Here is an 18,938-nt window from a genome sequence, read left to right on the forward strand (position 1 = left end):
CGTGCTACCACTATGTGCGTAGAATAGATGTATTGATCCAGCTGTTACAAACATTTATATCGTAAATGAGTGTTCGTGGTGTGACAGGTTTAATTTTGATTGTAATATTTCTATCTGGCATCGTAACTTTTCGAGTGTATATTACGATTAAGCAAGGTTTCATATTTTTGCATAGGTGTGTACGCGTCGCATAGTTGCACAATTACATACGTAAAGCGTGCGAATTGAAGTAAATGGCCATGCCATGCAGCGCGTCAGGTATACGCAGTAGCTACGTGTTCGTAACATATTCGTATTAAAGCGAAATTACACGGTTCATTTTGGGTGAACAACAAAATTAAAAGCAAAGTGCACAGCTTAAATTCCAATTTAATCGAATGCCTCGATCAAAGGATAATTTACACCGTTCACTTCCTTTTCAATTTTGTTGAATAAACGACGATGAAGTGAATCATGCAATTTTGCGTTTAATATCTCGAAGCGATATTAGCGTACCGGTGCGTGAACAACAATTTAAGGCGAATGAAAGATGTTAAATATTTCTATTGATGAACACCATTTTTAATCGTCACTTGCAATAGTCATCGTCACCGTTTATATAATAAAAAATCGATGAATAATAAGGAATAATTAAGGAGGAGCGATTCCGTCGTTTCTTCGTTTTTCCACGTGCAGTTACGTAATCGGTCGAGGGCTATCGGGCGAAAGGGATTCACCGCCGAGGGGATCGTTGTTAGTCAAGGCGAGACCACCGTGGCCAATACGACGCCAGAAGAAGCTGCGAATTAAACTCTCAGGGGAGTGGAGAACACGATTTTACGAGCGGCGAACGGCCGCGGCGGGACAGAGCCGGCTCGCATTAGCCTAATCGCTTGAGCTTGGTCTGCCAAATAAATTGGCTGATTTGCATGGGAATTAGGAATCTCCCGTGGTCCCCGGGCAGGTAACCACGGATCTAACGCGCGAACCATCGACGTCCACCGTGTCTCCGAGTTTCACCGAGACGAACCTCCCTTTTGCGCGCGGCTCGTTCCTTCCCTGTTTCCGTCTACGTCCGTCTTAAACGGCGGGGTATGCGCGATTTAAACACGTACATCGCGGATGTTGATAGACACAGACGCTTGGAATGGAATAGTTTGCTTCAGCTAATCTCGGCTTTCTGTTTGTTCGACGCTAATTTATTGAATCTCGCGTTCCCTATAAATAATTTAACATACCATTGCCTAGTTCCCAAGTAAGCGAGTAATAACACTATTCGATTCTTTCGTTGTTGTTTTCCTCTTGTCAGTTTACCATATCCAACTAGAGAAAATTTTAAATGTTCATTTTACTTTTTATTTTACTCGCACCAAGTTTTCGGCCTGATGATGGGAATTGAATGTGCATTGAAATTCGTTTGAATAGATGATTTCTTATTATTGTGCGTTGCTATATAAATGTAGACATGCATAGGAACAGCGAGGTTTCCTCCGTATTCTCGTTATCTCAGCGTTTCCAATCATCGCGGGAGTTGTAACTGTGGTCGAGGTGTTACTAGTTCGCAAGAATCTGCACGATCAGTGTTTAAATTAGGCGATCCTTATCCCGACAAGAAATCTGTACGTGTTACGCGAACCCGCAATAAGAATATCTTTATTAAGCGACGCTGACAATGCGTGCAGGCGAGAAGTCGCCGAGTGAGTTTCCGTTTATGGGTGAACGCGGTATGGCGGAGGTGGTTTGCGAAAAGAGATCTGAACTAAAAGTCGGACAGTCCCGTGGGATTGGCTGGAATGACCTCACGATGTATTAATAATTCATATCCGAACGAAGTCGACAATGTTGCGCTAACGAGTCACGATACGTCGAACGTTGATGTTACCTGTCGTTTCTTCCCGTTGAATCAACGATTTCAGCAATGTACATAAAAGGGCGGGTGTTGCTCGCCGAGCGAAATACCATGACTCATATTTTTTAATTCGAGACGGTGAAGAAGGGAAGGCAAGAAAGAAAATGAATAGACCGCATTGTGGTTAATTTTTAAAAACAAATGATTCGATCGCTCTTCGATAATCTGTCTATGAATAATTTACGAATTGCAAAGGAGAGGAAAAAACGTTAATTATCGTAATTAACATTCGATTGCATCGTAATTGTTGGGACGTAAAAAGGTGTTACATTATAATCGCAGCATTTATCCACGATGGATCGAAATAAATGGAAATGGTATTAAGAATACCCACTTTGCGATCCCTTAAAGCCATTTCCTTTCCTTTCCTTTAAAATTACTTGTAATTCTTCTGCCATTTCTTTCTCTTTCTTATTTACCAACCTATCCCTGCCAGGCTGCTTCATCATCCTCCGTTACTAGTTCGCGAGCAGAAAACCACCCCCGATCGAACCTTTCGCCTTCAAGTCGCGATCTGCAACTGTTGTTAACCCTCGACCGGTGTACTAGCCGTCATGGAAGTGATCATTTCGAGCGTTTACGCGAGTTCACGGGAAAAGGGAGTCGGTCGCGAAGTTTATCGTCTCTTTACGACGATTTTACGATCGGCATTTCCCGCGCCAGCTTGCCAAAACTAAGCGCGAGCAACGAGGACGATGAACCACCTACAGAACGAGATAGAGCTCTCGTTAAAGCCCAGGATCAGGAACCATGACAGTATTCCCTTAGAGTGTGCACTCTCGAGCACAACCGGACGCCGCGCGTGTTTCTGCTCCTAGCGAACGAGGATCGTCTTCCTTTCTTTTCGTTGAGAGTTGATAACGCTAATTAGTGGTCCTGAGACGTCTCGCTCGCCAACAGGATCCGTTTCATTCTCAGCAGTTTTAAGTAGAGTCGCGTGTCCCATGTCCGACAACCACCCCGAGTCTCGTCCTTTCATGGCGGCTTTTAAACGCTGTTTTCCACGTGTGATAACGCTTGTTTCCGCGGGTTAAGCGACGTTCTAGCACGAGCGTATACCTTTGATCGGAATTCGCTACACTCCTCCGGGTTGGCAGATGATTCTATTTCATTCGTACAAGAGTTTATTTGTTGCGCTAACCACGGGAAATGGAAAGAACTGGTACGATTCTGAATAAAAATGGGAATTCTGAAAAGAAGATCCGTGGTGTGAGGGTGGCGATATTTTTTGAGTTGTCTTTTTGTAACCGTTCCATGGAGTCGTATGTGGTAACAGTTTGGTTTCGGAGGTATTAAAAGTGCGGAGCTTGGGGTATTAAATTGTACTGTTTATAATGGTGACAGCTGCTCTCGATATTTTAACCGACGGCCAGCGTCCCTCCACATGGTCTTGGCCACGGGAGACCGACAAAAAAAAAGGGTTCGAGGGCACGTGCTTGTATAAACAGTCAGACGATGGAACGTGTTTCTGTGTATTGCTCGAAATTCGTTGCATTTGTATATACCTTCCAGTGTCTAATGCGAAAGCGATTTAACGGTGTTTCTATAAACAATCAACTCGGACGATTTAAAAGTAGAGATACCTCGCGTTTAATGTGTTACGAGATGAAAAATCAATTTTTCTTTCGTTTCAGATAATAATTGTTTGCGTCTTGTGTGCGCGTAGTCTAGTTTATACGGGGATAGACTGTACAAAATAAATGAGTTTGACCGACTCCATCCGATAAATTTCCTTTTGCCGGTCAATTACGAGGCCGAACCCCAACAGCCACCGAATGTTTGCTCTGCGCGCAAGGTCGAGGAGGAAAGTCAGAAAGAAGGGTAGTCGTTGAAAGAGGGAGAGCCACGGTGAGAGAGAGGGCGAGGAGAGACGTACGTCGTAGAGGCTAAATACAGGTTCGAAAAGGAGAAACGAATTACCTACGAATCGGCTCCGCATCCTCTTTTTATTCTTTCTCCCGTGGACCAGCCAAGAGCGGTCCCTTTCATCCTCTTCTTCCACCTCGCTTGGGAAAACGACTACGGTCCTTTCGCCCAAAGCGACCACCTCTTATTCTCCCCCACCCATTCGTACGATCCCTTTCTCTCTCCCATCGCATCCTGCCTCTTTTCTCTTCCCTTCGTGGCCTCTCTTGGGCCCATTCGAACGTCTCCATTAGAAGCCGTCGCGCCTTCGGGGTTCGCGGTCTCCTAATTTGCCTACCGATCTGCACGATTTCGCTGCGGGTAGCACGAGAGGAAAGAGATAGGGCCCGGCCGCGGTATAACTGCCCCACAAATTGTAAAGAGACCACAAGCTGCTGCTGCTGCACCGAGCAATTTATTTTTCGGACCTCTAGCGTGCTCGGTGCGTTTCGTGTTCGGTGAACACGCTTTTACCGGATCGTTGATCTCTCTTTCTCTCCATATGCGGTTCATTGAAACGAGCTACTGCCAACGCCAGAGGCCCAACATCTATTCATCTCTCTCGTTAACCACCGGACATCTTCATCAAGGATCGATGAGTCTCTCTGGATGGCTCAATAGTCCGAGCCGCGAATTACACAACCGGCATATTCCTGTCCCTTTGGTTCATCTATCATTTACGAATGCTGGAGCGCGGGCTCTCGCGTGATCGCCACTGGGAGGTCGCGGCGGATCGTCCCATCGTGCTTATTTTCTTTTTTACCTTTCTTCGTCGCGTCCATGGTGCAAAAACCGCCTTTGTTCGACGCGAACCCTCGCTTTTTAGACGTATAATTATTCCAAATACGCGACGTACTTTTTGCCAACCACCCTTCTGCTCCCTTCGCGTGGCAATTAAGTTCGGTTGGCGAAGTTCGAAGTTCCTGACAATAGGGGGGAAGTATTCCGGGTTAGACGAAACCTGCTTTTCGGGAGTAGTGTCTTTGATTAAGCGATCGAAAAGATCGTACTTTCTGTATGTTCAGTGGTCTATCATTCAGTTCAAATGCACTAATTACATTTTTGATTAAAGCGACCGATGTAATTTATCTTGTTTAGACCGAGGCGATCCAGTGAAACGTCATTATCCTTATTGAGTAGCACGACTAATTAATATTTCCCCAAGACTGACGCATAAAAAGATGGAACGCTTAATTTAACTCACCCCAAAATATGGTTGTTTCTCGCAAACCGCGGTGACTGATACCCCCCCCCCCCCCCCCCCCCCCCTCTCTCTCTCTCTCTCTCTCCGCCCCAGCCCGCGTTTGATTCGATCCTTTCACCAAAAACCTTAATTGATACCCAATCATAGAAGATTATACGTGCAGGAATCGAGTCGAGAATATCGCTGCGTGTACATTGCATGTTCCAGCTGACGGTAATGTATCACAGGTCAACAATTTCACCGATCTCCAGGGATAACGCGCATGAAAGCTCAAAGTCTACGACATCTGCGCGTCTACGCACGTAAAATACGAAACATAGCGATGCATCTGAGGTAATAATTCATAGATAAATATAATATTAATCGAATAAACACGATTCAGTGGTAGTTACTAATAAGATTAGTACAAATATTCTCGCTGTTTTAGTGGTGGTCTGAGTAATTCGAAAGAGTAACTTACTTAATTGCTTAGATGCTTTGGTGCTACTCTGCAAGTGATGCGGAAAATGAGAGCATAAAGCGAGCTCATCTAATCAAGTCTGTCGCGTTCCCGACTGCTCAAACCATCGGTTTAACCATTAGCGAAACTTGTTAATAGAGTTTATTAGTCTCGTTCTGACGCTGTTGCTATTTAACGTCACCATAAACTCTGGCTATAACGCTTCAACTGACCCTTATGTCCGTATGCGCGCTTTAGAAACAATCTCGTCCGGTCGCTCCGTCATACGCGTTTCTTATTTCCGTTCGATCTTGACGCAGCCTTGACTGGAGACTATGCGCGGGCGTCATAGTCGGGAAGCCTTCGCTTGTATTTACTGTATACGTCTGCAATCGATTTCTAAGCCGTTCCATCCCTTTCTCGACAGTCTAACAGGAGCTTTTATACGGTGTAATTGAGGTCGAAGGTTTGATCGTTCAAGATTAATGTTCTCCTCAATATTCATGACAGGACATTCTTTCCAATAATCGTATAATTCTCGTGTGATGAGAAATCATTCCGTTCTGAGCATATAAATATAAAAAGAATGCAGACTCAGAGTCCTTGAATAACTCAAATACTCGAGCCCCCTACAATATCATCATACAATGCTTACTTATGCATCAATTTTTCTGACTGATTACCTTCCTCCTTCCCAAATCGCATTCCGTTATTACGATTTCACTCAATAAACCACGATTTGTCCCATCATACGCGGTTCGAGTACTTAAACGAGTTAAGTTTCCTTCCGATGTTTCTTACATCCACCCTTTTTTTATTCACGTCGATACTGTATCATAAATCTGGCAACAAGTCGAGCAGCATTTACCGGTATCGTCGGTCAACCTCGAAGGCAAGATCTACCGTGAGAGCACCACCGGAGGCCCGCAATTTCTCTCGCCCGAGAGATTAGCAGATGCGCAATCCGTCGTCCGCCAACAGTCCTCCGCGTTTCAGACCCGCACTCGCACTTAAGTTACGCGTTAGTTAAGATGGACCAATGGCTATTCTCGAGAGCCGTGCTACGCTCCGAGTTCTTCCCGCGCGAAGAGAAATTTTCCGCGGTCCACTTTCCTTTTTCCTCCTAATAAACGACGTCGATCGTCTAGCCTCCTCGCTCCCTTCGCTACGGTATACTTAAACGGAGTAAACCTCACGGTTCCGCGAGCCTTTGCGCCGTTTAACACGCGGGATATTTATACATCATCGTGTCCGCGAAGAGTTTCGAGAAACGTTGCGAGTACATCGCACAGGATCGGCGTTCTTGAACGACATTCTCTCCTTGGAAACGATTCGCGTTCCACTTGCTCCGCCAGTATTCCTAGCCGGGATATTCGCTTCTAAATTAACACGTTGGAATCCAAAGGATCTGGTAAACGCGCGATAGTCTTCCGTTAATTTCGAGCGGATTATTTGTGGCCAGAGTGTGCTTGAGTGTGGAGAAAGGAGTTCGGTAATTCATCGGTAGTGGAGGACTGCCTGAGAGTAATTTTCAATGGAGAAAGATTGAAGTTGCGGATACATGTGCTTCTTTCTTTTTACTGTGATAGTACGAACTTTTGCAAATTAGTTTTGTTATTACTACTGCGACATGGGAGAATTCGTAAAGCTTTTTGTTAGTAAGTTTGAAATTATTTCAGATACGAATAAGAACGCGTAGAGAAGAGAGAATAATCGTAATTCCGCTCCGTAGAGAATATTTATTGTAATCAACATTCGTTAGATACATTACGGCAATGATGTAAATACAATTTCAGAAAACATCCGGAGGAATGACATAAGAAAATTCTATCTCGTTACACTTTTTGCACAGCAAAATTGAATATAAACTGCCTTTGTATTACGTAACTGTCGCCACGAACGTCCCTCAACGAAAACGGATCGATGCTCGTCCCCGTGTTGAGTGCCGCGACAGTTCAACGTCATAGTGATTATGGGTTCCATAATCACACGTACGCCTGGTTAGTTAAAATATCGCACAAAATGCTCACTATACATAAATTGATTAATCAAGTCCAAGCACACTGTATAACTATCCCATCGTGCGATGTTCCTCAACGTTTCACGCGGCATGATGAAAAGGTATCAGAGTAAAAATGAAACGTGCAAATGAACCAGTGAGGCAATACCTTTCTGGCCACTACAGCTGTCAAGCGACTCGGGTGCACGGCCACGCGCTTCGTCGAGCGACGTTGCTCAGCGAACGTGTAACATGGAAAGTAATGATATTTAAAGGAGCACCGGCGCTTGAAATATTAACGGGGAACAATGCGTTCCCATTTCACGTATTTCTGCGTTCACCGCCGCGGAATTTCTGTGATGCTCCGATCGATAGGCAGCCGGACACAGCAGATGATGCATATCAAACGGAGAGAAACTCAGTCTCGTTCGTGGCCCGGTAACGATGCGTTAATGTCTCCGTGCCGATCTAGTTACGTGGATTTACGTTGATTGCCGTCATCTCGCAAAGGCAACTCCTGTCGCAGGCAATCCACCGTTCGAGATTTTTATCGCTTCTTCCCGGCCGAGCACGCGAAGAAACGCCGTTTTTTACTCGTTTCCTACATTTGCGCTTATATTTACGAGGGTTGTTTAATTGTAATATGCATTTCAAGCGAGTTGTGATATCATTCATTATCATCATTTTTTTTTCTTCATCAATAAAATGAACATAATATTAGATGATTTCTTAACAGAAATTGAAAAATTAAAAAAAGATTAGAAAAGGAAGTCGAAAGAATTTAGTTGCATTAAGTAAAGGTCGTTGAATTGATTAAATAAACAAATTAAATCTGCAATACTTTACAGACTTATCTTGACTGAAATAATAATTAGAAGGTTTAATAAAATATTATTGAAAGTGTTGTGCAAATGTTTCGTGTTTTGAAGCACGTGTATACGTGTGTATATCTCTAATAGCATCATATCTTCAAGATATGTCTTGAACATTTCCAATGACGAGGTTATGCACCGTAGAGTTAAATGTTGGTATCTGACCGTTGCAACATTGTACGCGTTGAATACCGGCTGATTTGCACAAGCCAGTCATTAGACATGCTTCTGACACGCTGATTATATGCACTTCCCGTGGCAACGTTATTACCCTCGATTTTTTCATGTTAAACTACAGAGAGAGATAGATAGAGATAGAGATAGAGATAGAGATAGAGAGATAGAGAGAGAGAGAGAGAGAGAGAGAGAGAAAGAGAAAGCTCAATCATCCAATTGCCTATCCCGTATAGGCGTCTAATTAAGGAAACTTGTAATCTTGATAAATTTTCCGGCTCTACGGTTTTTATGTGTTTGTACAAAACTGCGTAACATTACGCGATGTGTCTGTACAGAACCGTAATGAAGCCGCGAATGAGTTGGTGAGACTATTTATAAAGGCTGCCTACGGCGTTCCATAATTCGAAGAAAGTGTGTGAAAATTCTTACACTCGACACGCGTTATTTATCCGTTACACGCGAATATGGGGAAACGTCCAATTACATTGTTTTAATCGACGAGAGCAACGGCGCACTGAGATGACAAATTCCATGTCTCACAAACGCTTGCACCAAACACTTTGAAATAATTTATTATCTTGTAACACATCTCGAGTCGATTCGCACCTCAATTCTTTGATCCATCCTTGATCCTATTGAACGCAGTTACGTTCCACGATAACAGAAAACGGCCGTTCCACCGAAAACGGCCTATACGCCACGAAGATCGTCGCGTTGCGTTTTTTATCGCGGTCATCAACAGTTATAATTATCCTCGGAGCGGGAGGTTCGTCCGTTCCCCGACACTGTGTCCTCTTCTACGTACCGCGAGAATCTTTCGCGTTAGGTCAGCGGTGTTGCGACCAATTTGCGTACTTCTATTATATAAATGCAGGTACCGATGGCGTGTACCGGCGTTCGAGCGGCCGGTAAATGTTCCTAGGCGTCCCGTATCATACATAATGTATGAGCCTGTACGCGGTCCGTTTCTTCCTTGTTTCCCTTCCTTACACCAGTTTCACCGGATCTCGCGGTGACTCCATTACCCCCCTTTGCCCGCGCGAACATTGGCCTCGCTAATTAAGAAGCCGGTGAATTTACCTAGCGACGTATAAACCCTATGAGCATTCCGCGCCTATCGGATTGTCCTGCTGCACGTTCTTTCTTACCGATAGCCGTTCCTCCCCACTTGTTCACAAGTCTTTTTTTTCGGCGAGCGGCAACGAAAATGGTGGAAGCAGCTTGATACGTGTAGTCGAAGCCGTGTTCAGAGCGTAATTAATACGGCTAGTGAAATCGTGGGGGTAATAAGGCGATGAGCGAATGGGATAGTGAATTCCTCGTGAATATCGAGGTTGATTATAGGTGTTGTAGTTAATTGGGAATCGTGAATCGAATCATTCTTTTTCGATAGTTGAGACTGGTTAATTAGAAAAGATTGAATTGGGACTTATTATTGGTCTTGTTACGAAAATTTGTCAAGGCGCTGGTTTGAATCAAACTGTAATCGAGATATTGGACACTAGTGCGACAACAATAAAATAATATACATCCAAAAGTAGTTTGCTGAAAAAATTATGTAGAAATGTACAAAATGTTTTCTAACGGTCAAGGTAGTTTGGTAGAATTTTTAAAGGCTAAGCAAAGGTGTGTCAATTTGCAAATGAAAAAGTCCAAAAGGGGAGAGAAATCGCAAACAAAGTTGCACGCGAGGCGTTCCAGATGTCTCAACGCCCCGTGACGATGATAAAGTGCCGATAATAACGCGACTAAAGTAATCGGGAAGTCGACCCGATTCGCAGCGACGCGACTCTGTCCCCACCGCGAATAAGATAAATTTCTCGAGACGGCTAATGACGTTTCTTGCCCCGCGAATTCATCTTATAAGGGCGTTCTTTGTCGGGGTGTTACAAGCCATCAGCGCCGCGAGGAGGAACGAGCTCGACGCGTGTTTGCATAAATATGCATGCGACCGTCCGGTGGCTGTTGTAACTCTTGCTCCTTCTGGTTTTTGTTAACATGCGAACCATCTTAAAAATGTATCGGTCTTACGTCTCGATATATCACCGGTTATGACGAGATACACAAATAAATTCAACGGTTACGCTGTCGCCGTCGAAAAGGAATACATAAATATCTGTTGCGCGAGACTTTGCAATTAGGAATGTACGCCTATTTCTAGCACTCTTCCCTTTTTAGTGTGTAGACACATTGAACATGAAAAAGTATCCCAGGAGAAACGAAAGCGTTCTCGAGCATAATTACCAAAGAAACTACAGATTTCGGTATAACACTTTTAAACATAATCTTATCCACGACGAGAAGCGTGTCCACCGTTCTTCAGCTAGCAAAGGCATACTTCGCGATATGTAAATGGCGGCAGATTCATCGCGGATGTATCGACACGCGGTGACGGTACACGTTCATTCTGGCCAACTCGAAGGTCGACGGGGCACGTTGTCGCGCGAATTCGTGCGGATCGGTCCAAGAATTTCCAGAGAAGCTTCGTATGCATATACATGCGCGACCGTTGCGTACACGACGACGTTGGTAGACGTCGGATAGGAAGTAACTACCAATTAGCGCGAACTCCCAGCGGTGGAAACCCGAGTGCACCAATCGCCTCCGCTTGGATTGCCAAGCGGTCATTGGACTCACTTTTCATTGCGCGGCTGGATCCGTGCGATTCGGCGTTTCACAGGGTTCGCGCAGAATGGAAAAGCGCGGCTTCTCGCACGGAATTCCAAAATTCCGCATAAAGAATTTCGTGGGCATGCAAGTTGGAGAAATGTTAAGAGTTTCTGGTTCGATTGACTCGTTTAGATTTTTCGACGAACGTCGCGATGTACAATCGTTTTCTCCGTGTGCGTGCGTGTGTGTCTGTGAATGTATCGGATTGTATCGGAATGTATTTTTGAATGTCGATAAACGACTCGATAGATCTTCAGCATCATCCCCATCAATATTCGAGTCTGTCTTCGACGAATGGTTAAATTCTCACTGAAAAAGCGTTTGTTCGCGTCACCCACCCCTCAATGGGAAGCCGCGCAGCTGTTTCGAGCGGCATCGAAAAAGCGTCCAGGGAGAAATCGTCGTCGATATAGCAAGGACACGCGCTACTGCCTTACAGGGAACGCACCAGATGCGTACAGAATTCGTGCGATTGAGGGTGATACAGTAACGAACCGTGTTCGTGATCCACGGTGATAGAGTTTACGGTATATGGAATTTCGTGGCGGTTGCGTGTCCGTCCCGCATTTTTCTCCGATCGTTGTTATGCTATACTCCAATTTTCGTTTATTTCCAATCACTGAACAGCGTGTAATTTACGTCGCCGCTTAATTTAGAGGCCGTTTGATCGTGTTCTGACCGCGTTAATTGAATTTGGCGGCCGCGATCGATCTTTGACAGAAGCGAGATCGGATGCCACCGGGCTAGGGGTCAATGCAATTTTGTTCGTGCACGAACGGATCTCTAATTATGAATCTTCCGCTCTGTTCAATTAACAGGAAACCGTCGATTTGGGCGCGATTCCACGTTCGCGTTGCCCACGAGGGTCGCGTTTCCCAGTCCCAATCCAGTGAAAGTTGCTCCTCTATCGTTGATTCCAGAGGGAATCAATCATTCAGGGATCCGGTTCTGGAATGAACGGTGGTAAACGTAGGAACGAGTTCGCGGTGCATACAGTTATATTAGTTATATTATAGAATTGGATGAATTATTTATGAATTCTTATTCCGTGCTTCTGAAATACCCCTTCGTAGGTATTCGTGGTGCGTCGACTCCTCTCGATTTCACCGTAATGAAAAATTCAACCTCGTTTTCGTTGCGATTAACGACGGGAACTGCTTACTACCATCGAGGAAATGAAATTTTATACGATCGTTCCGTTCACGTGTCTTTTCCCACGGAACACGATCCGCATCTCAATATGGCCTACTCGCCCCAAAAGTAGAACGCCGCGTTTGCGCTCACAGAGGGTTACAACACGTGCAGCCGTCTGGTACAGTGTGTAAGGAGATAACGACGTTCCTGGAGGCAGATCGCGACTGAGATTTATCTGGTGCGAAGACCAGTGACGCTGTTTCCACCGGCTCCTCCCCCATAGCGGGCTCCGGTGAATTCTGAATGCGAGCAGGCGCGCGCGGTTGAGAAGCTGGCAGGAAAAAAAGGGAATGGCTACGCGAGTAGCGAGCGCGTGAAGGAAACAGAATCGACACGATTCGGATCAGAATTTAGGCTGCATTTGTGTCACCGCCATCGCCGTCGCTCGAGATTTACGAATTCACGTTAGATCTACCACCTGAATCCCTGCATTCGAGAGTAGTAGAACATCGATACAGCATCAGGCGCATGGTTTTGTGTTCACGAACAAAAGCTTGAAAATTATACGAAGCACGAGGAGAATGAATGGTAATTTTGTAGCTTTGGTGAATGTTATTTGTCAGATTACTTTTCACCGTTTACCAAGAATTATTTACTAGGCAAATCCTTGCTAAAGGTAGAGTAAAAACGGAACTTTGAATGACGGTTTTACACGAACACAATTCTCATGCGACATCAGTCTTCCAACGGCAAAGACGCGTTTTCTAAGTAGTAAAGAACAATGAACGGGTCTCGCATCGGCGAAAACGGATAATTCCTAGGCGAACCAGGACAATGAATAATTCGTGAAATTACGCGCTGTCGCAGCGCGAAACGAACGGACATGTAAAGCTGATAAATTTCCGTTCGTACGCAAAATAATCGCCGTGATATACGAGCCACGATATTCGTAATTTCGCGACGGCAATTTACTGATAGCTGTATTCTCCAGAAAGCTACTCGCGGACAGGCGAAATATTGCGCACGCCTCTACCTGCGTCGCTATGTAAATGCGGATCCGCGCGTTGTTATTCCCAATTGAGCAGGGAGAGCACGGTCAGCCTCGGTGGAAATTGCTGCAAACGGTCAACGGTTCCCGGAGGGTAGGACGCGTCGCGGGAAATGTTGCGCGCCCCTTCGTCGGCCGCTGCCGTGATCGGGATCGTACATTTCGTTGAAACTAATGTCTTAATCCAGGGAAACATTATATGCGCATTATCGTTGTGGGGAGGGGCCTACTCGCTAGGCGAGATCAGCGTGTACTGTCGTCATTATACACGCTGCCATTTGCAAATTTGTCTTTTTGAATGCATGTGTGCTTTCTCAGTCGATAACCTATCATCATCCCTCTTCCATGAGGCGAGTCAATACGCAGGATACGACGTGCATGATACGTGGTTTGAATAGGCCCGTGTTTTTAATACGAACGTTCCAAAGTGTGGAAAGGAGCAATTACATTATTGGGAGTAAATTGTTGCACGAGTTGTCATTCTAGTCTTTTACTCAATTTTCTGAAATGGTCTTTAAAATGGTGTTCGCGTTTTTGCAATGGTTACGTCTCTGTCTTATAATGGCAATTTTACAGGTGCATAGAAGATAAATATTCCGTCGATTCGTACGCGAATGAAAATTGTAACATCGATCATTTATGGCGGCCAACTTAATTTATGTGAATTAATGTGCTGCCTTAACGGAAGTAGGAATATTTCTAACAACGTAGTAAGGAAACTACTTGACAAAAACGTTTCTACAGTTTGTCTCGAAACTTTCTTGAAAGGAAGACAGGGAATCTTTTTCTCGATCGGATAAGTGTACACCGACGGAAACTGGTATTTCATCATAATTTGCGTAGCGCAAAGGCGAAGAACGAAGTGTAACAAAAATTAAAATCACCAGGCACAATTTTTCTTGTGCGTACACACTGTAATTACACGCTGTTCCGTTTTAATAGAAGTAATTCTCGAAAAAAGGCTCAAGCAAGGGGAGGGTGTGTGGCAGTTGCTCCCGTTAAAAGTTGGTGTTTAAACGGACGAAATCGCATAGAGGAAACTCTCGTGGTGTATAGAAACGGAGGCCGTCGCGAACGGTGGATTCATTTCACTCGAGTATCGTGATTAATATATGTAAAATGACGCTATTATCGTGGGCAGAGGCGCACGGTGTCATTCCTTGTAAGACTTCGTTCGGGTTTCGAGGCGTTCGACACGTTCAGCCGTAATTTCCATCGAGCGGAGAGACTCGTCGTTTTCGCAATTTCATGGCGTGTTAGGGTCGATCGTGGCCCACAGGCATGGGATTTCGTTGCGCGGCAGGGCAATACGTACGTAGGTATGTGTACGGGATACGTGTACGAGAAAATTCGAAGCGATCGTCGGACGAGAAACCGCCATTAAGCGACCGCGGTTTCCGCTAATCGAGTCGTTTCTCCGTTGTAACGTGGGTGGTTTGGTACACGTAGCGGCGCTCGCAAACGCTCGAGACCTCGAGACAGCCTATAACGATGTTTGTGCAAGATGATTTACGGAGATCGGGATGCGTTCTCCACGCCACGCTTTAAACAATAAGCTTTCGAATCTTATCTGGCCATTGTGCATGAGTTTTATTACGGGGAATCGGTTGGATTCGTTGGGGATGGGAGGGGCGTCGGGTTAAGTGCAACCTCGCATCCTATGCAAGGTGAGTCTTAATTATATGATACAGGGGTGTATAAAGACAGGACGGGAATAAAGGGAATGAAATATTATTACACGAAGAGCTGGCAAATTTAAGGATACGTATGGATGACACGTCGTGAACAATGGCCAGATGTAACGTGTTCTTTCTTCTGTTGCGAATTAAGAATGCGAAACCTACGGTTATTGTTTTCATTTGCAGAGAACCGAATTGAAGAAATTACGATGGTTAATTCTGTTACGATCTTCTGTAACGTATTCGTAGGTGTCCAACGAGTTCTATAATTTACACAAAATGAAAATATCGAAATCTAGATTAAATAGGTTAATGCAATTCGTTAAAAGAACTGAATCCATACGAAATTATTTTACACATGAGACGAATTTAGGAAATTATTTTATTCGCTGATTTTGAGAAAACTGTTCCTCTTGATTTATGTCAAACATCTGTCCTCTAGCAAGTGTCGTCACTCTATGTCGCATTGAACTGCCTCGCGTCACACGCAGCATACACGCACACACTACATTCTCCTAAAAGAATTTGTAATAGAAATTTAAAAATTTGAGTTACACCACGAGCAAATCGATCATAAAGGGGTGAAGCAGAAAGCTGTGGAAAGCAGAATTACGTGCGTTGTCAGAGTCCGATTACCATAGAGGGAGGAAGGTCACGAGGAGAGACGAGGGGTCTCGCTTCGTCTGTTGTTTCACGCGGGTAACGATTCTCGAGATCTCATTTACGGTACAAATTAGTCGTAGGCCGGTCCTCGGTCCTTAATAGTCCGCCGGCACGCAGAGGCTAGGCTTTAATGAAGACCGCGCTTTGTCCGCGCTGCGAAGCGTGCTGCTGTGACGCCGCGTTCGCACCGATCCGCTCGCGTCGCGGCCGTATTTCCTCGCGGGGCTCACGCTGAATGCGAGTTAAACGAAGATTTATGCCGCGCCGCGTAAATATAAACAACAATATGCAATCTCCGCCTCATTGTCCAACGCGAGAGCACGGGCAATGCCGGCTAATAAGCGGACGCGTCCCGCTTTCACGCACGCTCGCGCGTCGCGAGTCTTTCCGCGGGACTAATTGACCGAACGCGCCCGGGACAACTTGGTAGAGAGACTTCTTTTGTGTATCCTCGAGTTTCTTCGTATCGAAGATGTTAATATTGCGTTCAGTTCGATCAGTCGAAAAAACATCAGTTGGAATAACCTGACTTCAACTATCCGATGATTAAGTTTTCGACAGTGTTTCACAATAAGAGGATTATGTTACTTGAATTTTTGCGTAGCGAGATTTCTACGAGTAACGAGTTTTTAGAATCTATAGGGATATGTTTGAGGACAAAGTTGAACGACGACACCGAGATTATATGGTGAATATTCGCGAAGTTGGTACCGGAGGACGTAGGAATAAATCTAATCAACATCAAGAGGCAGAAATTGAATTCCAGTTCCTGGGTCTCTAAAGGTCACCCTGTAATTCTGTACCAAACTTGTCTTTTGTAGCAAAGTCCGCGAGAAACTAGTAGAAACGTGGTCCCGATGACCGTTGCGGAATAAAAATTCCATTCGAGGTTGAATCCACGAGCCAAGAAATTAATGAAGAACCCCTAATCCATCAACACGCCTATTCGCGGATCCGCTTCAATCATAATCAAGCCTCTTATCCTGCCGCCGACGGTTCATAAAACACCTCGTGCAATCCGTTTCTCCTAACTATCTGAAACGCGGCGAACGAGAAGAACAGCGAACCGGAGAGGCCGAAAATAAAAGAGAAGGCGAAACAGAAAGGGTAGAAAATGACACGCCGGTGTATTTCGTCAGCGGGGACGCGTTTCGTCTCGCCTCGGAGGTTTCTCGGGCGAAATTTCAGCGAGCGCGTAATGCGCGCGCCTACTAAATGAGCCGGTTTTAATGAATTTGCTTGTCCGCGGCGTACGCAACGGCTACTCCGTGCACGTGTAGGGCCTGGCGTACGTGTAGTCGCCTCGGAAGACTAATCGACCGGGGCGTAACGAGCCACCGAGCGACGATCCCTCCTTCTACGTGGAGGAAAGCTGTCCTCTCTTCGCGCCGCGAGCCGGCATCGTTTTTTGCGAGCGCGCTTTGGAAATTTGTCTGTCGCTGCTTTAATACGCCGGCTGTCACGCGAGTCGACGCTCATCCATCCAGAGTACTTCTGGCAGGTACGCGCCCATCCCCTGCTTTCCTCTCTGGTATCGGTTTAATTCGCCGATTCCCACGTACGATCTCGCCGACTCTGATTCCTCTCGAAACGTTCGGCTCGCGGTGCTCGGAAAGTTTACCGTTTTATCGGTACGATGAGTATTTTTGAAATCACTCTGTTGAGAAAAAATAAATGCGGTAGACATCGTAGAAATGAAACGTAGACCCTAATAGAGAGAACGTCCCACGCTCGCCCCGTATACCTTCCTTAGAGTTATAGGTTCGGTTAATCAACGTTCAATCTGGTAACGTAAAATATTTTTATTGCTAGAGACGGAGATAGATGAATGAGCGAAAATGCAAAGAGGCATGCGTTCGAGTCAACGTGAAAGTTCTGATTCGCGATCCCACTGCTGGATCATCAGATGTTCAATCAATTTGGATTTTCTCAATTAACGAAGATTCCTCTATTCCATTACGTCTATTTTACTCCTGTCCATACGTTTTGTTCGCGAGATAGGTTTCGGAATGACACGACCGTTAGGTTTTCGTTAAGGATCATGCGTTGATTGTGATCGCTGCCTGCACTGAATTTACTTACCGATTAGACGTATCGATTCAATAAAAATCTCGCGGGTCTTTTTACGTTCTACGTGTATTGCGCTAGAGGACGTGTAAGATGAGATTCATCATCGCCGCAAATGAACGGAGATAAATACGAAGATTCTGACTAAAAAGAGTTTTACCTCCGAACCAATAATTTCGATCCAAATTAAAACGATGCGTTGCATCGAATATTGTACCGAATACAATCAATACAATTACGTATTAGTTCCATTGAATGCACCACGTGCAGACAGCCTATCGTCAGTCTCTGATATAACTATCTCATCGTTGCTAGAACAAAATAGGCTCGCGCAATTTCAACATTTCTACATAAATTTATAAGGTATCAGACGATGTTGTTACAAACTCGCGAAATTCGAGGGAGCCCCGGAAGCCTGTAATCCATGAGTAGACGTCGCTCAGGATCACAATGTTCCACTGTCACACGAACGTGTTTGTTTTCGAATAATTACACGCCAGGATCGAACCTACGTACCCGTTGCCGTCTGGTGTACGCGCGCGTTCACGATTTTCATCTTGTAATTACGAACTATCTCGCGGTTCGACGATCGTACATCATTTACGCGGAACCCTATGATCATGGCGTTTAGAAGGGTGCCGGGTAAGCGCATTCGTGATGCGAGAAGAGACCAGGAGAACGCGCATCTAATACCCGGTAATAACATGTCAGCAATCGAACTGTCGTCGAGAGTGTTTCGCTCGTTTCATAGAATGAAATTTCTTTACCAGAAAATCGGTACCTCGAAAATCCAGGAATGTCGTTCGAAGGTTGTTGTACTTACTATGTCCTCCATGCTGCGATTTCCAGCGTGCATTAATCCGGGATTCGTAGAGCTTCTCACGGCCGGTGCGCGAATCAGGAGAGTTTAAACGCACGCGCGCGTTACTGGACGATTGCCTCTCCCCTATCGTTTCGTTCGGTTAATCACGAGTTCTTCTTTTGCACCGGAAATCGAGTTACACGTGTCATTCCTGGTTCCATCGTCCGAAAGACGATCACTTTCCATCGAACTTGTCACCACGTTCAAATCCAGTCGAAACCTGCCTTACCTCCGAATGCATCGATCTTCTTTCTATTGTTCGATTATAACATCGTTACCAGAGACTATCGAGAGTTGTTACGTGCGATAATAGACGTTATCTTGCCGATCA

General features: G+C 45.1%; 1 protein-coding gene across 1 annotated transcript in view; it reads right to left on the minus strand.

Annotated features, from left to right (window-relative positions):
* LOC143429840 (uncharacterized) overlaps positions 1-18,660 on the minus strand; it is a 68,062-nt gene extending 49,402 nt beyond the window's left edge. Inside the window, exon 1 of the mRNA XM_076905652.1 lies at positions 18,569-18,660. Within this exon, the coding sequence (XP_076761767.1) occupies positions 18,569-18,601 (33 nt within the window). The 5' untranslated portion in view covers positions 18,602-18,660. The remainder of the gene's footprint in view (positions 1-18,568) is intronic.
* Positions 18,661-18,938: the final 278 nt, after the last annotated feature.

The sequence above is a fragment of the Xylocopa sonorina genome, chromosome 12, assembly GCF_050948175.1.
Source record: "Xylocopa sonorina isolate GNS202 chromosome 12, iyXylSono1_principal, whole genome shotgun sequence".
NCBI lineage: Eukaryota > Metazoa > Arthropoda > Insecta > Hymenoptera > Apidae > Xylocopa > Xylocopa sonorina.